Source organism: Diuraphis noxia, unplaced genomic scaffold (genome assembly GCF_037042655.1).
Source record: "Diuraphis noxia isolate RWA-SAM2 unplaced genomic scaffold, SU_Dnox_SAM2 contig0001, whole genome shotgun sequence".
NCBI lineage: Eukaryota > Metazoa > Arthropoda > Insecta > Hemiptera > Aphididae > Diuraphis > Diuraphis noxia.
In genome coordinates this window covers 21,645,264-21,671,267 of record NW_028301711.1, presented here as the reverse complement: position 1 = coordinate 21,671,267, position 26,004 = coordinate 21,645,264, and the positions used below count along the sequence as shown (strand labels likewise).

At 29.3% G+C, this 26,004-nt stretch overlaps 1 protein-coding gene across 1 annotated transcript; it reads left to right on the top strand.

Annotated features, from left to right (window-relative positions):
• Dhc98D (Dynein heavy chain at 89D) lies at nt 1–26,004 on the top strand. Its single transcript, XM_089228680.1, has 43 exons — nt 1–4; nt 1,028–1,075; nt 7,673–7,788; nt 8,686–9,088; nt 9,161–9,309; nt 10,678–10,817; nt 10,889–11,645; nt 11,698–12,085; nt 12,152–12,405; nt 12,471–12,832; nt 12,999–13,164; nt 13,276–13,434; nt 13,489–13,749; nt 13,812–14,066; nt 14,144–14,417; nt 16,149–16,426; nt 16,496–16,760; nt 16,825–17,039; nt 17,115–17,303; nt 17,358–17,543; nt 17,607–17,784; nt 17,868–18,011; nt 18,107–18,236; nt 18,346–18,538; nt 18,596–18,793; nt 18,855–18,999; nt 19,271–19,650; nt 19,723–19,875; nt 20,934–21,343; nt 21,407–21,509; nt 21,585–21,762; nt 21,829–21,983; nt 22,039–22,531; nt 22,603–23,204; nt 23,264–23,465; nt 23,532–23,674; nt 23,729–24,065; nt 24,139–24,270; nt 24,363–24,574; nt 24,648–24,815; nt 24,892–25,071; nt 25,281–25,427; nt 25,858–26,004. Exons 1-43 carry the CDS (start codon nt 1–3, stop codon nt 26,002–26,004), a joined length of 9,999 nt encoding a protein of 3,332 aa, XP_089084806.1.

The window sequence follows — 26,004 nt, the reverse complement described above, 5'->3', positions numbered from 1 at the left end:
ATGGGTAAATACTAAATCCTTGCGGGACACTGTATAATAAAAATAAATTCAAGTTACAATTAGTTATAATTAATCCCAACATAAATTATTATCTGGTAAATTGTTATTGTGAAATTCCATCAATGGTTTTACGATGACGGCTCCCGCAGTATCACTATTATTAAAATTATGGAGCGGAAGGCTATGGTGCACATTGAACCGCTCTCACACTAATAATCATTTACGACTAGCAAACAGTACGAACGGTGACGACAAGATCGCCTCAATGTTTCCTCTTAAATGCTAGCCACTTAGAGCCGCTTTAAATATGTCTTAAAAGTATTTTGAACGTGTAGGTATTTTAAAAATTAGGTAATTTAATAAATTAATATTTTGAAATATAATTATAGCTAATAATTATAATATACTAATGTTCACAATAGCAAAGAAAGTCTGAATATCGAACTGTGAATTGAATGCACTAAAATACCTTAAATAGGGAAAGGCTTATAAAATGTAGAATTTTTCTTCAATTTTTAAATTAAAATAATGACCAATAAATTACCTATATTAATAGTAGTAGTAGTAGTACTTAAATGCAACTATTTAAACTTTCGAAATCACCCACATAAATGTTTTTGTATTATATATAATAATAATATAATATAAATAATAATATAATATATAATTATAATAATAATAATAATAATTATAATAATAATAATTAATAATTAAATATAATAAAAATATAATAAAATATAATATATAAAATAAAATATATAATATATATATAATATAAAATATAATATATAATAATAATTAATAATAATTATAATATAATATTTATAATAATAATATATATAATATATTATTATGATAATATAATAATATAATATATATAATATTATATTATTTTATTATATAAATGCATATAAGTTATAATGTAAATAAATTAAATAAACATTTCTAAACTTTAAAACTATTTTTAATTCATAAGTTAATAATAATTTTGGGAATAATTTATATAAAATTCTGTTGTTAATTTCAGATTCATACCCATCCTACACAAATTCCATACGATTGACTCTTCTAAAAGGTAACAAACTTAATTTACATGCTACCTAATATAAATTTTAATTTTTTATAGCTGCCTCCACTAATGACACAAAAATGTTTAAAATATATTAATTAATTATAAATTAAGTGGGGCCCAACATCTTCTTTTTTTAATTAACAATATTAATTGCAAAACAAAGCACCTTCACAATGAAATGTTTAATCACTTAATTTTTTATGTTATGACATAAATCCGGGAAAAAACTACGGAATATCTGCCGTATCCTGCTGTGCCCCCTCCCCCCCAACTAAAATTCTGGCTGCATACGAGTTGATTCCCGGGTACCTGTTTACCTGAACCAATACCGTTTAGTTGATTCCCGGGTCATTAAGAGGTACGTACGAGTTGATTCCCGAATCATTATGTGTTTTATTTAATATTTAGTAAAATATTTTTAAATAAAAATTTAGTTTTTTCATATTTTTAAAATCATTCAATTTTTATTTATTAATTACTTATTTATTAATTGTATTATATTTATTATTTATTAAAAAAAAATTATTATTAAAAACATTTAGTAATTATAGGTAAAAAAATATAAAAAAATTTAGTAATTTGGTAAAAATTTGTAACTCACTGTTTTTATAAATTGGTATCTCGTAATGAGATTACCAGTATACCGTGACATCACTTCTCTTAAAAAAATTTGTTTTTCTTGGTGTTTTTTAGAGTTCTTAGTTCCATTACTCCTGCATTTTATGTATGTTTCTGATTGTACATCTAACAGCTCATCTATAAATACGTAAATATTTGGGTGCCCACTATAAGAACAACTGTTGAGTTTAGAATGAAAACTCTCGCAGCTGTTAGTAGTTCTATTTAAATTTTAAAGTAGTTGAAAATTGAGCCCATATACTTGGTGGAAAACTTGCTTCTGGGAAAATATAATTATCAAATACATAGTCCATAACGTCCATAACGGGCAGTGCTGGTGAAACAATTCGCCATCACCACCCTTCTAAAAAAAAGGAATTTTTTATATTTTTATATAACCTTCATTTAGCACGTATTTAGCATGAATTTGCACGACTATCGTCGAAATTCGCACGATCGTCACTTCCGTGTGCGAAATCGTTTCTAATAATTTGGGCAATTCGCTAGCACCGCCCCAGAGTGAAAATTTTTAAATTTCTTAAATTGAACCACACCATTAATTAGCACGCATTTAGCATTAATTTGCACGACTATCGCCGAAATTTGCACGATCGTCACATCCGTGCCAAATCTCCAGTAATTTATTGTAATTCAACTTATAAAAAATCAAACTTAAATAAAAACCACAAGTGGAATATAAAATCTATATTTAATAAAAAAAATCAAAAAATTTACAATAATAGCAGCATTTTTCAGAAGCCTCCCAACAATGTTCAAATGGAATCGTTGGACATTGTTGGACACTTGATGGAATTTGTTGGACCCCACTTTTTAACTGAAACACCATATATTTTGTGCTGCCAAATTCATACCTAGCATTACATTTTTATTAAAACCGTTCAAAAACCTTCCAACAATGTTCAAAAGGACTTGTTGAACATTGTTGGACATTTGTTGGAATTTGTTGCAGCCACTCTCCTCCCACCATTTAGTTATTCAGTCATTAGAAAAAATTTAAAAAATACAAAAATTGATTTTTTTTATCATAACAGTGTTTTTTACAAAATTTTTGATTTCTTATAAAATATTGATTTTTTAATCAGTTAATTTTTAGAAGGTATATATTGAAGGTTAAAGATGAATAAAAAATATTCTATTTTTATAAAAATATATATTAAATTAAAAAATTTATATTTGATAAAAATGTATTTGATATTTGTTAATTCAACAAAAAATCAATATTTGATAAGGAATCAAAAATATTTAAAAAAACACTTATCATAAAAAAATGAAGCTAAATAAAGAATTTAAAAAAAATTATAAAAAAATGTATTTATAAAAATCAATTTTGTAAAATATGTTTTAAATTTTTCACTAAATATATTTTTTTAAATTGTTATTTAGCTTCATTTTTTATGATTACAGTGTTTTTTACAACATTTTTGATTTCTTATCAAATATTGAATATTTATTCAATTAAGTTTTTTAAATAATATATATTTTTTAGCATTTTTATAAAAATTGAATTTTTTTTATATATCATTAACCTTCAATATATACAATATAAATATTATATATAATTCAGTGTATAAATATAATTCAGTATACCATATAAAAAATTAACTGATTAAAAAATCAATATTTTATAAGAAATCAAAATTTTTGTAAAAAACACTGTTATGATAAAAAATGAAACTAAATAAAGAATTAAAAAAATATATTTAAAAAAATCAATTTAATTTTTTTATTAAACATATTTTTTTTTTAAATTTACATTATTTATTAAAAAACTGATTTTTATAAATTTATTTTTATTTTTTTAATGACTGAATAACTAAATGGTGAGAGGAGGGTAGGCTGCAACAAATTCCAACAAATGTTCAACAATGTTCAAAAGGACTTGTTGAATATTGTTGGGAGGTTTCTGAAAAGTTCTGCTATTATTGTAAATTTTTTTTTATTAAATATAGATTTTATATTCCACTTGTGGTTTTTATTTAATTTTGATTTTTTATAATTTGAATTATAATAAATTACTGGAGATTTGGCACAGAGTTTATATTCCACTTGTGGTTTTTATTTAAGTTTGATTTTTTATAATTTGAATTATAATAAATTACTGGAGATTTGGCACGGATTTTATATTCCACTTGTGGTTTTTATTTAAGTTTGATTTTTTATAATTTGAATCATAATAAATTACTAGAGATTTGGCACGGATGTGACGATCGTGCAAATTTCGGCGATAGTCGTGCAAATTTATGCTAAATGCGTGCTAATTAATGGTGAAGTTCAATTTAAGAAATTTAAAAATTTTCACTCTGGGTTGGTGCTGTCGAATTGCCCAAATTATTAGAAACTATTTCGCACGGAAGTGACGATCGTGCAAATTTCGGCGATAGTCGTGCAAATTCATGCTAAATACGTGCTAAATGAAGGTTATATAAAAATATAAAAAATTCCTTTTTTTTAGTAGGGCGGTGTTGGCGAAATGTTTCTCCAGCACCGCCCGTTAATTTTTGTCTCCGCCCGGAGACACCGATGTCGTGCTAATTGCAAAATTAGTCATGCAAATTCATGCTACTTGTGTCCTAATTGTTGATGAAATAAAAAATCAAAATTTTTTAACGGGCGGTGCTGGTGCAACGTACGTGCAGACCTCGCAAACACAGCTGAGGTCTACTCACTACACCGTTAGAACGGATACTCTTACAACTAAACTACTAAACTATTAGATATCATTCCACTAGACAGCGACAGATACACTATCTAGCGGAGTTAATAATCGATCATCATGCGAAAACATGTTGTCCTCAACATTCATAACTCTTTTACTAATATAACAAATACAATTTCAATGGATTAACAATTTACAACCATTACAGTTCATAGAATAAAAAAAAAAAACCATTTTAAATACAAAAAAAAGCTATCAAGCTACGCTTTGCTTTCACTGTTATTGATACACCATTGAACCTTGGACAACCCGAGATTCCATTTATTTACCTCACACCCTATGGTCATCAGGGCTGCCATCACTACACTGTGCACCCTCTCAACTTGACCATTTGTTCTAGGATGGCTCGACGAGGTCAATACCATTGTACCCCCTGTCCTCGGGCAGTACTCTTCAAACAGCTTAGATGTAAAGCAAGAACCTCTGTCTGTAATGAATCTTCGCGGTAACCTATAATCGTTCACAAATATCTTTACTCGATCCAACAAAGCTTCATCCCCGGTGTCCTCTACAGCATACAAAACGACAAATTTAGTGAAATTATCTGAAATTATCTACAAGAACTAATAATATATACTTGTTCATCAACTCGGTTGTGATGAATGGTCTAACATTGTTGCCTTCCCGGCTAGTAGCTAGCCTTTGGCCGGGCAACTATAAATAATATAAAAGACGGAGGTTTACGATGCTGGATGTGAGTAGGGTGACGGGGAATAAATGATAATATATGTGCTGAATATGGTAATAAGTGTATATTGGAACGCTTAATGACGCCTAGACAAAACAATAATGAAATACACAAATGATAATAAATATATGAATCCGGTAAAGACGTCTCTTTGACCGAGATCAACAATAATAATAACAACTGATTACCGGACGGCACATGCACCGCGGAAGGGCGGAGTATCGGCGGCGGCGATGACTGCAAACGGCTGCAGCTGCGATGACGTGGATGATCCGCAAGTGAACACCGCGGTGATGATAGGGACGGTGGCGGTCAGCAACAATAAGCCGGATCACGGCGTGATTTGGTCGAATCAATGGACCGGATAACGTAAATCATACGCACCGGTCGCGACGACGATGGCGATACCACACAGGATATATAACAGATATCGAATGTGTGTGACACCGATAAATAGTGCGCGTTGCAACTCGCGGCTAACAATGCGCGACAACGAGTTACGGTCGCGTAACGGAGAGCAGCTTGGCTATAATCCTCTCAATGCCGAGGACGAAGACGACAGCGTTGACGGAACACTAAGCGCGTTAACACTTGACCACTCGGCTGTTATCAAAGCGACTGCAAACGGTCGAGTCGAGTGGACCAAATCGGGCGATGCACCGCAAACAACGGTAATATACTGAACGACGAAAACGCAACCTTGTGCGTTTCGCCGCAGCGTTCACAAAGAACGCGAACGGACGTGATGACCACACGTCTCAGATGGGGGCAAAAAACAAAAAAAAACAAGACGGCCGGAGCCCGGCGTATTATACGGGCCGCGCGATGTGCTGTCTTGCGTACCGGTTGCCAACGTCGCAATTAAAGCGGCGGCAAGTTCGAACAAACATGATCCATATGCACAGTCTGGAAAGGTTGCAGTCCTAGTGGTATCGAATGTAACAACCCAGGTCTCTTGCCACGTGGGTTTTTGGCCAATAAACATTCAAAACACATATTATGGATGTGTTATCTGACATACCTCTTCATTTTCGGAAACCAGAAATCCTGGAGCAGGTTAAACATGGTTCTGTCCACAGCTGGATGCCCGCTCAAGTCATGCGCTGATACCAAGAGACTCTTGTGCATGGACTTGGGCATAACGAACAATAACTGTTTTGGACATTCGCGTAAAGTTTTCAAACAGTTCATCCAATTGCAAATCGTTAATAATACTGAAGTTTCGTGTTTTAAAATAATTTTTTATCCATTTGGAACGCTTTTTCTCGCGTTTTTTTTCGCATTCGCGATAATATAGTACGCTGCAAAAATACGTAAATTTGAATCTGACGTACTTTTAGTTTTAACTATACCGCACGGTGAAAAACAACTGCTGGTGTAGACACAGACGTGGACAGAAAGAAGCATGCGTTTAAAGCACTTAATAATCGCTTGCGCTTATTGAATGACGAAGAGCAAGTTGAAACGCAAGTGGAATCGAAAGGTGAAAACGAAAACGCACTAGTGTGGACATACCTTTAGACAAAAAACCACTTTTTTCTTTAACTGGTATAACGTCTGACACATTCAAAATCAACACTTCAACTTTGCTGCTAATACTACTTCACGAATACCCGTCTGATTCGACTGCCGTATACATGAATCTCAAAGTCTGATCGCAGACCGAGACTCGAGACTTGACAAACGCTATACGTTCAGCAACTTTCGTTATTCCACTTCTGATTAATGTATGCTAACTTCTCATTAACGTTTCACACACTTGAAAGAAAAACACAACGATTCGCTATATGAGACGAATTTATTCAGAACAAATGTTATTTAACAGTAAGGTAGACCTCGCAAACACAGCGCAGATCTACTCACTACACTGTTAGAACGAATAATTATAATGAATTAATATACCTAAAAAGAAAAAATAATACTAATAAATAATATTGTATTATGTAGAGTGATTATTATATCATAAAACACTTATTATTCCTTAAAGTATTGCAGTATTTTTGTAAATAATAATAAAGAATATTCATTAGTAAACTTGAATAAGTACATTTTTTTGTAGTTTCGATATCGAAAAAATAAAAACGATATTTCACAGTCAAAATTCAATTTTTTATGTAGCGGAAATTTTGTTTCTTATTTATGTCTGTAGACCTCTGTTCTTTCGCGCGCAAATAAGTTTTTGCCGTGTTTTTCATTTGTTAGACGAGAACAACACCTGCGAGTATTGAGCCCTCTTAAAATACATTATAAATGTAATTAAATGAAGTGGTTGGCACATTCCTTGTGCTATTTATTATTTTCATTTTGTAGTGTATTTTAACTTTGATGGGTGTTATCATTAATTTTAATTGTTAATTTAATTTTAAATTAAACTACATAAGTACCTACATTTTTACAAATTATTAATTTAATCTAAAAAAATTATTGTGGAATTAAAATATACAATCTTTCATTTATAATATATGATTGGAAATTTGTTTTTAACTATCTGATATTTATATGGTGTAGGTACTAAAGTGAATGGTTAATATCTACTTATATTTATTTGTTGTAACAGGCCAAGATGATGTAAACGTATATACCGATGAGATTGAAGAGTTTGTAAAAGACTTTCATGAAAACGGTCCTGGTTCTGTGAACGAAAATTTAGATTTAGGCCTACAAATGTTAGAAGTAAGATTTTAAGATTTGTTTGATGACTATTATACGTATTATGAGTTATTCAACGTAATTAACGTAGGCATGCCTAGGTTTATTGAAAAAAATTATGTACGTTTAAATAAGATACCATATTATACGACATGTAGAATTCCATTTATATATTTATACTTATACCCACCTTCATAATATAATGTGTATGTTTATCAACATTTTTACTAGATTAGAGTGACTAGATATTAACATGTTAAAAATTAAAATCAAAGAAATAATTTTAGTAAATGGTTACTTTTTTTGAAATTAAGTTTTAATTTAAAAAAAATACAAAAAATATATAACCAGTTAATAAAAACTTATGATTTGTATCATAGAAGTTTTAATGTTATATTAAATTTTCGTATAAATAATTTATTCGTATTTGTCTTTTTTGTGGTATTATTGAATACGAAAGGCTCACATAACTGATTTTAGAAAAATATTTGATATAATCATAGAAACGGTAAAGATTACACAAGTGTATTGCTAAAAGCTGACCTGAATATTAGTAAATTTTTCTCTATGACTCATACATGAGAACAAAACTCGTGTTTAAAAATATTTCCAGAGGCATCTATTTTGTAGTTATTAGTTAAAAAAATTAATTTTTAATTAAACTATTTTTTGCTTAGTTATTTATTTAACTATTTAATTTGTAAATTATCGAAGTAAAAAAAATGTATTAGGTAATTTTTAACTTAACTTACCTTTTTCTCATAGGTATGTATAATAACTTCACTTAACGATTAAACGAAACCTTATTTTTCCTATAACCTTGTATTTGTATTTCAGTAAAAAAGTTTTAACATTTCATATAAATTTATACCTACCTATAATGTAATTTGTACCTACACATTATATATTCTTATATATCAGGAATACGATGCGAAATTCAAAGCATTACTAGCCGATAAGGATGTAATGAAAAAAACATCAGCTTTGTTTGAAATGCCACAAGCATCTTTCATGCTTCTCGATAATGCATATAAAGAATACCATTGCTTACGATCTATTTATGATTTATATTCACGTCAAAAAAGCGCCAGAGACGATTGGGCCAAAACACTGTGGTCAGAGTTAAAACCACAGTTATTATTAGAAGGAATGGACAGCTTTATTAAAGAGTTTAAAAAAATGTCTAAAGCATGTCGTTCAGTACCCGTTGCTTTGGTCTTAGATATGAATATGAAAAAATTTAAAAACTCTATTCCACTATTTATCGAGCTAAAAAACGATGCAATGAAAGAAATGCATTGGAAAAAGCTAATGGAACAAACTGGTACATAACTATAAAGCTTTTGTATAAACCAAAAAACTAAACATACTGGTATTAATTGTGTTTTTTCGAAAGGTCAACATTTTGACATGAATCCTGAAATATTAACGTTAGAAAACATTTTTAATATGGATTTAGCTCGTTATAAAGACACATGTATGGAAATTGTTGCAAATTCAGTAAAAGAACTGAGCATTGAACGGAGTATTAATGACGTCGAAAAAGTATTTATTTATTTTGTTTTATTATCAATATGTACCGAAAATAAATTTTATTTTATATGTCGTTTAATGTGTTAAGCAGTGAATTAAAAATGCACACGATTATCTGTAGAATTGCATTAAATTAAAAAAAATGTCTTGTTATTATTTCTATATAATATATATATATATATATATATATATTATATATGTTTATATTATAAGCATAAGGTAACTACTGACTGGGTTACCAATCAACGCACAGCCCAAACTTCTGGACGGATTCAGCTGGCATTTTGTATATACATACTAGACAGCCATTATGACGTAGTCAAAGACAACACTTTTGGAAATTTACTCCTGATTGGGAAAGTAAGGGGTTATAGGAATACACCAGTGGCTTTATCTGGCAGTAAAATAATATAAAATTGTACAGTTTTAACTTATTCATTTTACCTTTCACTAAATGAAAAAACGTATAAACATGAAATTTAGAATTGTGGTTACTTCAATATTTTAGATGTGTTTGAAAATTGCTTATTTCATTCCATGGCACAAGCTTTGAAAGAAAATTTTCAAAATATTCAAATAAAATTACAGTAGAACCTCTCTAATCCGTCACCTTCGGGACTGGGGGTATGCGGTCGGAACGCGAAAAAGGTTGGATTATCAGAATATACAGAACATTTTTATTTACATATTACATAAAGATTATATTAGAAATGTATTATATTTTACAATACTTAGAAAAAAAGCCAGTTATAGATTTTTGTTTAGCAAATGATATTCTACACTTAGCTAAGACTAATAAGGGAAATATTAAACTAGCAATTAATTTTATATATCTACTATAAATTGAAAAATCCAAATTTTACTTTTTAAATTACATACATAATATTCATATCAATAATACTATGGTTGGATCAACCGGAGCGGTGGACTAGCCAAGCGCGTACGAGAGGGGTTCTACAGTATGTCATACGTGTTGTAAGGCTGAGACAACACATGTGGGTGTGGCATCCTTTTAATGAACTTAGTTGGTCATAATCGTGTACTCAATTCCAAAAACGAATCCTTGTTCGGACAACGTCAGAAGTAACAGCCAGTCATCTTATATTAAAACAACTAAATGTATAGATAGAGATAGTTAAATGTTGTTTTCTGTACTGAATATTAAAAATTGTATTAAGAAACAATCCATTATTTGTAGGAAAAATGTGATGAAGATATTTATACTATTACTATTTGTACTTAGTGATTCAAACAATTTTGGTTTGATTTGATTTAGGTTATTGCTAAGTTGAATAACTAATTAAATGTTAATACATAGGTGTAAACATATAAAAACAAATTTGTTTTATCTATAAAACTAACAATAATTTGTATCAATAGATCTGGGAAATTATGAATTTGACTATTATCGAATATATAAAAAATGATACATTTCGAGGAATAATTTTGGGAGATTTGTCAGAAGTTTTTCAATTACTTGAAGATAATGTGATGACTCTTCAAAGCATGGCTGGTTCCCAGTAATTGAATTATTACTAAATTGAATTGGATTTTATTAAATGTATTATAATTCCATGTCTTATATACGTAGGTTTATTGGTCCATTTCGATCATTAGTAGAGAAATGGGATAAGGATCTAACATTTATCATCAATACCCTTACTATGTGGAATTTAGTGCAATCAAAATGGATGTATTTAGAAGAGATATATCTTGATGATAAATTTCGAAGTCAACTTCCCGACGAAGCATTGAAATTTGATGGCTTAAATCAAAAATTTAAAGATATTATGAAAAACACATTAAAAAATCCAAAAATTGTTATTTTATGTAAAATGCCTGAACTATTTGCAGAACTAACTAGTTTATTTGAAGGATTTGAAATATGCCAAAAAATGCTGAACAAGTATTTAGAAACCAAACGAAACTCTTTTCCGAGGTTTTATTTTTTATCTGATAATGAGCTGTTATTAGTTTTGGGTAATACTAATCCAAACGTTGTTCAAGAACACATTGTAAAGATGTATGATAATGTGGGAAGCTTAATTTTTATAAATGATTCTCGTATGAATACTTTAGTAAGTGGTATGGTTTCGTGTGAAAAAGAAATAATGGAATTTAAGGGTCAAGTGATGGTTGATGGATCAGTTGAAATATGGATGTATAGTGTATTAATAGAAATGTGGAGATCTAATAAGTATTTGATAAAAAAATCAATATTTGAATATGGAAATACCACAGGGTCTAGATGTGAATGGATGATGAACTATCAAGGACAGATGTGTTTGGCTGCTAACGGTGTGTGGTGGACAGCTGAAGTTGAAAATGTTTTTTGGGAAATACAAAAAGTATATAATAAAATTTGTTGTTGTTTTTAAAACAATCATTTTATTATTTTAGGGAAACATAAATGCAATGAAAAATTACTTAGAAAAATTAAATCAACAGATGGATGAGTTGATTATACAAGTGAGAGGGGAATTAGCATCAAACGACCGAAAAAAATTTAACTCAGTATTGATAGTCGATGTTCATGCCAGAGATGTAGTTGAAAATTTTGTTCGAGATGGCATTATTAAAAGTCAAGAATTTGATTGGGAGAGTCAGTTAAGATTTTACTGGAAGAAATATGTCGATAATTTAATTATCGACCAGTGTTCAGGGACCTTTTCGTACGGATACGACTATATGGGATTAAATGGACGCTTGGTTATAACACCGTTAACAGATAGAATATATTTAACAATAACTCAAGCACTTTCAATGCAATTAGGTTGTGCTCCAACTGGTAAAACTAAAACCAAACTTGGTACAACGCCTTTATTCAATAAGAAATAGAATTTTATGGTTTTAGGACCGGCTGGTACCGGTAAAACTGAAACAGTTAAGGACTTAGCAAAAACATTAGGAATATTGTGCCTGGTTACAAATTGTGGCGAAGGAATGGACTTTCAAGCATTTGGTATGATATTGGATGGATTATGTCAGTGTGGAGCTTGGGGTTGCTTTGATGAATTTAACCGAATCGATATTTCTGTTCTTTCCGTTATTTCAACACAATTAGGCACAATTAGAAATGCATTAGTTGAAAAAAAAAAAATATTTTTCGTAAGAAATACATTAATAATACAGTTATTTTTATAACTGATATCCAATTTATTTGTGTGATATAGTTTAGGGATAGAGACACCGTCCTCGATGTTAAGGTTGGTATATTTATTACGATGAATCCTGGTTATGCAGGTCGTACTGAATTACCAGAAACCGTGAAAACATTATTTAGACCAGTTATATGTGTTCTTCCTGATTTAGAACTAATTTGTATGATTATGCTATTTTCGGAAGGATTTTTAAATGCTAAAGTATTAGCAAAAAAAATGGCAGTTTTATATAGCCTAGCCCGTGAACAATTATCAAAACAATCACATTATGACTTTGGCTTGAGAGCATTAAAATCTGTGCTAGTTATCGCCGGTGAATTAAAACGAAATTCCCCAAATCTCGATGAAAATGTAGTACTAATGAGAGCGTTAAGGTTAGTAAATTGGTAAAGACTAGATTCTTAATATAAAACTACCAGCATTTCATTAACACTAGTTTCGTTATAATATTAAATCTAATATATAATTATGAAGGAATGCAAATAATTACATTAATATTGGATTCAATAATATGCTAAACTTAGTTTATTTTATTTTTAGAGATATGAACTTACCTAAATTTGTATATGATGATGTACCACTATTTTTGGGACTTATCAAGGATTTGTTTCCTGGACTTAAATGTCACCGAATAACGTATCCTGAATTTAGTAATGCAGTCGAGGAAGAATTACGAAAAAATTATTATTTACCATTAGAAAGTCAGGTTATTTATTTGTATTGTAATTTGTAATGTATAAAAATTATAAAAAATTGTCAATGTTGATCCAAAGCATAGTATTTAAATATTTAATATATATTTTACTATTTTGCTTAGATGGATAAAGTTACTCAATTATATGAAACTATGATGACAAGACATTCAACTATGGTTGTAGGTCCTACTGGAGGTGGAAAAACCGTTGTCATTAATACGCTAGTTAGCGCCCAGTCTTCACTTGGATTACCAACAACATTGTATACATTAAATCCTAAAGTATTAAGTAATTTATCTCTGATTGACGTATTTTAAAACAAATTAACATTGCAGGCTTGTACTGTAGTTGAACTTTATGGTTTTTTTAATCTCGTCACAAGAGATTGGACCGATGGACTTCTTTCAAATATATTTCGTGAAATCAATAAACCTATACCAGAAGATAAACCAGAAAAAAGATATATATTATTTGATGGTGATGTAGATGCTTTATGGATAGAAAATATGAACTCAGTTATGGACGATAATAAACTTTTGACATTAGCAAATGGCGAACGTATACGATTGTTACCTCATTGCGCGTTATTATTTGAAGTTACTATACCATTTTTTCATTATTTATTATAGTGGAAATTGTATACATTAATTATGTTTAGGTAGGTGACTTAAGGTATGCTTCACCTGCTACTGTTTCCAGAGCCGGTATGGTGTATGTAGATCCTAAAAACCTTGGCTACATTCCATATTGGAATAAATTTTTATTAAGTAGAAGATATGTTGATAGAGAACCTTTAAACATGCTATTTGATAAATATGTACCAGTTATTTTGGATCGTATATTTGATGGTAACTACGGATTCGAAATATTTAGTCCATTAATGTTAATAATATCTCAGACAAAATTAAACCTGGTATGAATTATACAACTATTTTTATAGTGTTCAATTTATAAATTATAATTTTATGATAATAACATATTTGTGTTTAGGTTACCCAGATGTGCTATATTTTAGATGCAATTTTAATCCCCGATAGTGATCAAATCACTGAAATATCGACGAATAATTCAGTAAGCTTGCAAGAAGAGTCAAATAAAATTATGGAAGTCACAGATGAATTAGAAGCAATATTCATTTCAGCTATTTATTCTTCTTTAGGAGCACCACTAGAAGTCAATTCTCGATTAATATTTGATGAGTTTGTAAAAAAAATTTCTGGACTCATTAAAATGGTTGATTCTCCGTCAAAACGGGCTTCTTTTAGTGAGCAATTTATTTCATTTTCTATAGGAAATAATATGATTATTAAAATTTATTTCTTAATTATTTAAGTTATGGTGTTGATTCTGCTATTTAAGCATTAGAACGATTATGATAAAAATGTCTCATGTGTATTAGTTTTATCATATTATGGTACACTACACTTCAAATTACTCGAGGAAGAAAAATTTTAAAGTTTCTAGCATTTTAATTTTACACAAAATAAATGTATAATTATTACATAATACCCTTAAAATAAATAATTATCATCAATATACTTTTTAATATCTACTTTGTTTAGTTAACATTCTTTTTTTCATACAAAATGTTAAATGTGATAAATATCAAGCCACTTATAAATATGAACTATTAAATACATTTTAAACCATTATAGTATTAAATCAACACATTTTTACATTTTACATATTTATAAATACTAACGTTTGTCACTGGAGCATATCGCTCCAGCCTTAGTCCTAGTGTGCTTAACACAGCCGGTGTAGCCCTATTTTACATCAGGAGAGTTCAAAGCTCCATGCTATAAGCAGCTAGGCGCTCCCAAAATAACCTCAATGTTTCAAAACAGATCATAAACGTCCTAAAAGACATCCCATTTCTACATCTTGACGTTATCAAAAACGAAAATATACAGTCACCACCTTGGTTATTAAAAAACTACGTAAACAGTAAACTAAGTAAATTTTCGAAGAAAGACACCTTCCTCTTAATTTATAACCAACAACTCAATTCAATCATCGACGATCTCCAAGATTATACCAAAATATTCACTGACGGCTCAAAAATGGAAAACTGAGTTGGAGCAGTGGTAGTATCCCATGATCACGTCAGCATGCTGAGACTACAAAACTTTAGCTCAATTTACACAGCTGAGGCGGTGACAATCTCCTTTTCTCTGGACCTCATTAAAACAAGACACATACATAAAGCAGTAATCCTAAGCAACTCACTAAGCACGTTAAGAAATATCTATAACCTCACCACCCCAAACAAGATCACCAGGAAAATACATAACCAACTCTACGACCTTACACAGTCTGGCTACTCAATCACTTTGATTTGGATTCCTAGCTACAATCAAATCTTGGGAAATGAAAGAGCTGACGAAAAAGCTCGCCAAGCCCTAACGCTATTAAACTCAATTGTTTTACCCTAAACGACGCTAGATATTTAACAAAAACAATTGCAAACAATATATGGCTACGGGAATGGAAACAAGGCTCCTCTAAAATTAATCAAATCAAAAATACCATTCACACATGGCATTCCCCACCTGACTTCTCAAGAAAGATGGAAATTTCCATAAGCAGAATGCGCAAAGGACACACGCAGATAACTCACCAGTACCTGATGAAGAAAGAAGAACCACCCATTTACGCCAGTTGTGGTACACTACTGTCAATTAACCATATTATATCTGAATGCCGTTCCTTTGAATCGGACAAACGTGAAGCTGGGGTATCAAATGTTATATCGGAAGCTCTCCACCCAGACAACATAAGTCGCGTGATGTCCTTTTTGATCAAGACGAATTTTATTATAGCTTATAACCTATTATGTTGTAATATGTGTAATATGTGTATGTAAATAATGTATATAATAATTCTTCCTAAACAATGTAAACTGTCCGCCAATGGCCTTCGCTGCCGAGACTTATTTCTAATAAAAAAAATATATATTTATTATTTGGTACTTATAAATTTAATATTAATTCAGAATACATTCCTTGTCATGAGGAAACGTGGTTTGAATACTATTTGGATGTTGAAAATCAAATCTGGGTGCCATGGAACACTCTTGTACCTCATTATGAACATAATCCAAGTATTAAATTCAACGATATACTTGTACCAACCGTTGATTCCATTCGAGTCACGTGGTTACTAAATCTTATGACTGACGTAAAACGCCCAGTGATCCTAATTGGAGAAACAGGAACATCAAAAACAGCAACAATGCAAAATTTCTTAAGAACGCTAGATACTACTAAATTTGTAATTTTTGCTCGATCAAACTTAACTAGGTACATATTAATATTTATTGTTTTTTTTATATGTTTATAGATGCAAACGAATTTAAATTTTTCTTCGAGAACAACTTCTTTAGACGTACAAATGATCTTAGAATCAAATGTTGCCAAGCGGAACAAAAACATATATGGTCCACCAATTGGTAAAAAACTCGTTTGCTTTGTGGATGATATGAATATGCCTCAAGTCGACACATATGGTACTCAACAACCAATAGCACTATTGAAATTATTTTTGGAATCAGGAGGAATGTATGATCGTAGTAAAGAATTAATATGGAAGTCACTAATTGAAATTTGTGAGTCAATTTTTAAATTGAGTTGTAATTTTATTCCATAAATAATATTTTTAATATTTTTAAGATTTGTATGCAGCCATGGGTAAACCTGGTAGTGGTAGAAATGAGGTAGATCCAAGATTTATTTCAATGTTTTCAGTTTATTGTATGGTATTTCCTTCAGATGATACAATAAATCATATTTTTAATTCAATTCTTTCGGGGCACACGCAAAATTTTAATGAGGATGTCAAAAATATAGTTCCAATTATTTTAGAAATGACTTTGAGATTATACAAGGTAAATTTAATATAATAATATAAGCTTTAAAATAGTGAAATAATAATAAATAGTAACAATATTTTTATTTTTCAGATTATTTTAGTAGAACTTCCACCTACTCCTAATAAGTTTCATTACATATTTAACCTTCGGGATTTGAGTCGAATAATTAATGGAATGCTTTTCACGAATCCAATAATATTTGATAATGTATTAAGTTTTGTCAGAGTGTGGAGAAATGAATTTACACGGGTAATATGTGACAGATTTAACAGCGAGCAGGTTAGTGAAAGTATTTATTTGTTAAATATTAGTTAATACCTTGATCGTTCAAAGGATGAACAATTTATGAAAATGCAAATTGAAGAAACGTTGGAAATTTATTTCCCAAACGAAAAAAATGAAATTCTAATAAATCCATTAATTTTCGGTGATTTTAAAAATGCTTTAAATTTAGATATCCCGATAAAACTATATGAAGATTATCAAACATATGAAGCTATACTGAAAATATTTATTGAGGTAATATAAAGCCATCAATAATAAAAAGAATATTGTTTGAATACAGATGTAATTATAAATTAGATTTTGGTGGAGTATAATGAGCAGAACGAAAAAATTGATATGGTATTATTTAACATGGCATTAGAACATTTAACTAGAATTCACAGAGTGTTGAAAATGGATACAGGGCATATAATGCTCATAGGCGTTGGTGGAAGTGGTAAAGCATTGATGACTAAATTAGCAGCTTTTACTGCGGGTATAATCATTGATGAAATGTTCTTAAACATTTCTTTTTTGTTTACGGGATAATGCTTTTAGTTTTTTTTATATCTTTTGTAGGATGCGAAATATTTTCCATTGTTATAAGCAGGGGATACAATGAGATTGTATTCAGAGAAGATTTAAAAAAATTGTTTATGTTGTTAGGTGTTGAAAATAAACGTTTAGTATTTTTTCTAACCCAGTCTCAGATTTCCGAAGAAAGTAAGAATAAAATGTTAATTAAATATAATTTATATTTATAGGTATTTATATTTTATGTACCGCAATTTAATAAACCACACCATATATTATAAAAGGTTTTTTGGAAATTATCAATAATATATTAATGGTTGGAACTGTACAAGCATTGTATACAGAAGATGAAAAAAATGTAATAGTAAATGAAGTCCGAAATGCAGCTATTAATGCTGGTTATGAAAATACCAAGTAAATTAATTTCAAGACAAGAAAAAAAATTAATATTGCAATATTAATATACATAAACGATGAAAATTAAAATTAACTTTGTAGTTCATTATTATTATACTGATTACAGAGATGGTGGTTGGACATATTTCATAAAGACATGCGTAAACAATCTTCATGTAGTTCTTTCTATGTCACCTGGAGACGAACTCAGAGAAAGATGTCGTAATTTTCCTGGCTTAGTAAATAAAACTTACATTAATTGGATTTTTCCTTGGCCAGAACAGGCTTTGCATGCTGTTTCACAATCATTCATAGATAATGTAAGTGATTATTATAAAATAAATTATCTTTGAAACTAAATAATTAATACTTTTAAGGCACATTCAATACCTCAACATTACAAACAAATTATCACCAATCATATTGTATATATACATAAAACAATGATTGTCTATACTAATGATTTTTTGGTAAAATTAAAGCGCAGAAATTATTTGACTCCCAAACATTATCTAGACTTTATAAATTTATATTTAAATTTAATTGCTGAGAAATCTTCTATTGTTGCACGCCAAGTAATATTATAAGTATTCAATATTATAAACCGCTAGTAACTGGTACAATTTTAATGTTAAGTGTGAACGATTATTGGTTGGTTTACGAAAAATTGATGAAGCTACAGAACAATTAACAATACTTAATGAACAACTAGAAATACAAAAAGTTGTTGTAGCCGAGAAAACATTAGCATGTGAAATTATTTTACAGGAAATTTCAGAAGGTAATAAAACAATTAATACTAAATTATTAAACACTTATAATTAAATATAATAACGAGTTCTTACACAATTTTACTTCGTAAAATGCACAATTACTGCTAAGCCCTTTTGATTGTCAAATGTTATAAAATAAATTATAAGTAAGTCACCAACACTATGTGATCCCTTAATCCAAATATTTCTGCCTACTATGAAAGCATTGGTAGTTGGGTGAGAAATTGGTACAGATTTAAATATTTTATAATATTTTATCCCTTTTTTGATTTAAAATAGCTTCTAAAACAGCAAATATAAAAAAAGAATTTGTCGTTGAAAAGACAATTGAAAGTAAAGAGGCTGGTAAAATTATAGCAGTTGAGAAAGATGAAGCCACAGAAATCCTTAGCCAAGCGTTACCAGCACTGACCTCTGCAAAGGATGCATTAAGCAATTTAAATAAAAACGATATTACAGAAATCAGATCATTCGCTACACCACCAGAGCCTGTACAAGTAGTGACAGAATGTGTGGCCTTAATTCTTGGTTATAAAGAAGTTAATTGGAAGGTGTCCAAACAAATGATGTCCGATCCACGATTTTTAAATACATTGAAAAGCTTAAATGCGGATGATATTACTTCAAAACAACAATCTCAAGTCAGGGCGAAACTTAAGGTACCTATGACTAATATATCCGGGTTACTATATAAATTATAGTAACAAACTCTTTACCATTATTATAAACAGACATCTAAAAAAATTGCACTCATGAAAGATATCAGTAATGCAGGATATGGATTACTGTGTTTTGTTGAAGCTGTTCTGCAATACTGTGTAGTGTTCAAAGAAGTTAAACCAAAACAAGATAAACTAAAAGAACTCGAAAAAGACCATGAACTAGTTCGTAATAACTAAAACTCTTTTAGTAGTTCTTATTTTGTGGGCTCAGAACCAAAAAGTTCTATCATAAAATAAATCATATTGTTCAAGAGACCAATTCATTACATAAAGCAAACTATTATAATATCTTCCTTCGTAATGAATGTCAAGTATAAAAAGTAACTAAGTTTTTCTTCGACTATAAATGGATAATACATTATAACAATACAGTAACTACCTAACATTATACAGTCGAGTCTCGATAACTTGAATGTCAAGGGAGATTCGAGTTAGGTATTATTATTTTTTATTTAATGTGCTTTTATTAGAAATATTGTTATATGTACCTATATTTATAAGCTACAAATACAATTAAAAAATTAAATTTTAAAACTAATTTCCTATATATGTATTTATCAATTAAAAATGTATTGAAAGATTACATTTTAAAACACAAAATATGTATAATTCATAAAATTTAGAAATATAACTTGAAATAAGAGTTGATTATTTTACAGCACAACAGTAGCATAGAATATAATAGAAGTGACAGTCAAACTGCTGATCGATTTAACATCATTTTGCTGGAGGTTCGGCATGAAGTTGGCCTCCACTGCATTGAGTGTATAGGAATTTCCTAGAGACAAAAAAAAATTCTAACTGTCGAGACTCGACTGTATTAATATTGCATAATTGACAAAATTAATATGAGTTGGTACTAATTTATTTTATAACATAGATATCAGACCTATTGGATTTAACACTATGGTTATGATAAGAAACCAATCAGATCAGTTTTCAATAACTAGTATGAAAACTGTGTTGATTTATCATTTTACAGTTATCATAACACTTTGAAATTTAAATAATGTACCTATTAGGTTGTTTGTAAACTTGTAAGTTGCTATATTATAAAAAATCAAAAACAACCTAGGTGTATCAAAAAAAAAAAAAAAAAAATGAATAAATAAATAGATTTCCAAAAAAAAGAAACTGTCTAGTTCTGAGATAAAGATTTAAACTTAATTTGCTTCTGTTAACTGATTTTTTTATTTATTTATTTATTTTTTATTATTCAGGTAACTAAACAGCTAATTCATCTAAATAAGGAATTAAATGATATAATGTCTACACTAGACAAATTGAATGAAAAATATAAAAATGCAATGACTGAGCGAGCAATTATACAAGAAGAGAAAGATCTCATGGAACGTAGATTAATTGCAGCTGATAAATTAATTAAAGGTTTAAGTTCAGAGAATACTAGATGGAAGAGCGATTTAGTCGATTTAGAAGAGTATAGGAAAGAAATATTTGGAAATTGTTTGATAAGTTCGGCATTCTTAGCTTATGCAGCACCATTTTCGTATGAATTTCGTGTTGATATGATAATTAACAATTGGTTTCCAAGTATAATACAATACGGAATACCGATAACCAATCCATTTAAAATTGAAATAGAACTAGCTGATGAAGTCCTGATTGCTACGTAATCAATCACTAATAATAAACTAAAATTTTATTTATAATTTATTTTATTTATTTTTTATAGATGGAATTCAGAAGGACTTCCATCTGATGATTTATCAATTCAAAATGGTATTCTCACCACCAAAGCAAGTAGATTTCCATTATGTATCGATCCACAGCAACAGGTAATTTAAATAGTCTTCTGCGAAAAAAAATTAAGCATATTGATAATTATTTAAGTCTGATTTAAAAAATAATAGGCCTTGAATTGGATAAAACAAAAAGAAGAACTAAATAATCTAAAAACATTATCATTCAACGATTCAGATTATTTAAAATACGTAGAAAATGCTATTATTTATGGAACACCAATACTATTTCAAGATGTAGAGTATATAGATTCAATAATTGAAAATGTCTTAGAAAAAAATATAAAGAGTTAATAACGATTATTATTATTATTATTATTATTATTACGGAATTATATAAGGTATTTTTTTTTAGCTATATCTGGTCGAAGGTTTGTTATGTTGGGTAATAAAGAAATAGATTATGATGACAAATTTCGTGTGTACCTAACTACGAAAATAGCAAATCCATTATTTTCTCCATCCATTTATACAAAAACAACAGTCATAAATTTTTTAATCACACTAAAAGTAGTTTAAATATTTTAATTTAATAAACCGTGTTTAAAACAATTTTTATGTTTAGGGACTTGAAGATCAACTATTAGGTAATGTAGTTAAAAATGAAAGACCTGATTTAGAACAACAAAGTGATGAATTAGTCATGGAAATCAGTTCAAACAAAAGTCTATTAAAAAATCTTGAAGATTCACTGCTTCGTGAATTGGCCAATTCTACAGGAAATATATTAGACAACATAGATCTTATAGAGACATTGGAAGAAACTAAATCAAAAGCAAGCGAAGTTACAGAAAAATTATCATTAGCAACTACAACTTCAATGGAAATTGATGTACTTCGAAACCAATTTCGTTCAGCTGCCATTAGAGGAGCTTTATTATTCTTTGTACTATCAGATATGAGTACAATTAATGCAATGTACCAAAATTCGCTTTCTAGTTATGAAAACGTGTTCAAAACATCTCTGAAAAAAGCAGCACTTCATATGAAATTAAAAAATAGACTATTGAATATTATTAATACATTTACTGAGAACTTGTATAAATACGGATGTACAGGTTAGTACTTGAATTATAAATTATAAATTAAAAACAAATAATCATTTTCTGGATTTAATTTTTGGATTTAGGTATTTTTGAAAGGCATAAACTTTTATTTTCATTTCAAATCGCAGTTAAACTTCAGATAAGTACAAATAATGTAAAAATATCTCAACTTGATTTTTTCATTAAAGGAAATGTCACACTAGATAAAAATGTAGAATATATAAATCCTATTAGTTGGCTGTCACCACAAAACTGGAAAGATATTGTTAAATTGACCAGAGATTTTCCAGAAATATTCCCTGATTTGAGCGAGAATGTAATAAATAATAATACAGATTGGAAAAATTGGTATGATCTAGATATGCCAGAGTCATCAAAACCACCTTATCCATTTTCTGAATTACTCGAACCCTTTTACATGCTAATGTTATTGAGATGTTTTCGAGTAGATCGGACCTTTCAAGCTATTAGCAATTACATAGTTTTAGTTATGGGTGAAATGTATATTACAACACCAACTATTGATTATGATGCGATATATTCACAAACTGGACCTAAAAATCCAGGGTTATTTATCTTAAGTCCTGGATCCGATCCAACTTTTGACCTGGTGAAACTCGCTGGTCGATGCGGAATTGCATCAAACGAATTTGAATTCCTATCACTCGGACAAGGACAAGAACAAGTTAATACATAACAACAAAATTATCCATCAGTATTTACTACCAAAATTAAATATTTCAGATTGGATTTAAGTTGTTGAATTTGGCAATGAATGATGGTCACTGGTTAATGTTCCAAAATTGTCATTTGTTGATATATTTTCTATATGATCTTGAAAAAATATTGGATAGAACGAGTAAAATTCATCCAGATTTTAGACTATGGTTAGCTACCGAAGCTACACCATTTTTTCCCGTATCAATATTACAAAGGTCTTTAAAAGGTAGATTGTTTGTATAAATGAAATAATTTCGTATAATTTCTTCAATAAATTGTCTAAATATTTAAGTGGTCACTGAGCCACCCAATGGACTGAAACTAAATATTAGAAATACTTATTCTAAATTGAAACAAGACACTTTGGACGAATGTGCTCACCCAGCATACAAATCATTGATATATGTTCTTGCATTTTTCCACGCAGTTATTCAAGTAAATAAATTTAAGCTATATACATTTTTGTATTAATAATTATAATTATCACAGGAGAGAAGAAAATACGGTAAAATTGGATGGAATATTGCTTATGATTTTAGCGAATCAGACTTTTCAGTTTGTGTTCAAATTCTAATTAAATATTTGAACAAAACTTTAAATGATGGTATCGATTCTCCATTACCATGGGATACATTGAGGTATTTAATTGGAAATGTTATGTATGGTGGACGCGTAATTGATAGTTACGATCAGAGAATCGTAAATACGTTTATGGAAGAATATTTTGGACAATTTATAATTGATGAATTTCAAAAATTTTATTTCTATCATGATAAAAATATCCAATATGATTTACCAATATTTGAAAGGAAAGAAGATTATTTAAGTTTGTCTTTTTATAACATGAATGATTTTGTCTGCCTATATATATATATATATATAAATTATATAACTTTTAGACTCAATTGATGAACTACCTATTAACAGTGGACCGGAGGTGCTTGGTCTGCATTTTAATGCTGAGATGGGGTATTTCACAAAAGCCTCAAAAAATATGTGGGATAATCTACTCAGATTACAGCCACAAGCTGGTAAATTAATTAGCACATTTTTGTCTTTAAATATTTTTACTGATATAATAAACTAATGAATAATAATTTACATATTATGTGTTTACGTTAAGAGTCATCTGACTCTGGGGAGAGTCGTGAAGAATTAATAGATGCTGTAGCTGATGATATATTACAAAAATTGCCTGATTTATTTGTCATTAGTCAGGTTAAAAAAACATATGAAAACAATTTTACACCCAGCACTGTTGTCTTGCTCCAAGAGTTAGAAAGATTCAACATACTGATAAAAAAAATTAGGATCACTTTATCAATGCTTCGAAAAGTAAGTTTAAATATGTAAATAATTACGCGTAACTGAAGGAAATCTGGGAATTTATTTTGATTATACCACACAGGCATTATTGGGTGAAATTGGGATGGATTCTATTTTAGAAAGTGTATCTTCGTCACTATACAATGGTCAAATACCAACTGTTTGGATGAAGCTAGCACCACAAACGTGTAAAAACCTTGGTGGATGGATTGAACATTTTGTTTCTAGAACTGAACAGTATGTTGAATGGGTATGATATTATTTTACCAGTAAATAATAATAATAATTAAAGTTAATTGTCATCATAACATTAATCGTCGTGACAGAGCACAATTGGAGAACCTCTAGTTATGTGGTTAGCTGGTCTTCATGTACCTGAATCGTATTTGACAGCTATCGTACAAATGGCGTGCAGAACGAACGGATGGTCATTAGATCATTCTACTTTATATACAATGGTTACTGAATATACAGATAAAGACAATGTACAAAGTTCACCAAATACGGTAAAATAATTATAATAACCATATAAGTAATCCATCATGCACTATTAAAATTCGAATATCCATAAATGTATACAAACGCATTTTATTATTCAATAACATTACGTTCCCAAATTGATTAACTATGGTACTAATGCGACAAATCAAAATACTTAATATCTAACAACATATGACGAAATAAAAATAAAAATAATATTTATTTTTTATTTCAGGGTTGTTTTGTAAGTGGAATATTTATTGAAGGAGCGCGTTGGGATATGGACGCACAGTGTTTAGCTATCTCCAAAACAAACGTATTGATCGAACATATGCCAATTATTTTAATTATACCCATCGAAGCTACTGAGCTGAAATTAATAGTAACTTATATAATAATCCATTTAAATAAAATAAACTTATATGTTAACTTAAGTATGTAATACAAAAAAAACTGATACTTATGTTGGGTTAAATTTAAATTTAAATTTAAATTTAAAGGAGCCGTTTACAATATTTTGAAAAATAATATCATAATATATGCTTAAATAATAAATACAAGTAACACAATAAGTTTATATAAGATTATAATTCCAGTAATAATCCAAGTATAATAATGATAGTACATATAAATAGTAACAGTCAATTATAATTGTTTAAGTTATATGATAAATAGTGCTCTCATTGGCCAACCGCATCATACGATATAACGGATTATTTCTGCGATTCGATATTAGTTAGATTGGGTGCTACCTTATTATTTTTAAAGAATGTATTATATCATAATATAATCGTTCATTTTTCTATTTTCAGAACACTATTCATACTCCAGTGTATACCACATCTCAGCGGCGAAATGCAATGGGCATCGGTTTAGTATTTGCTGCAGACTTAACAACATATATTCGTAATAGTTTTTGGATTTTACAAGGCGTTTGTTTATTATTGAATGATGATTAA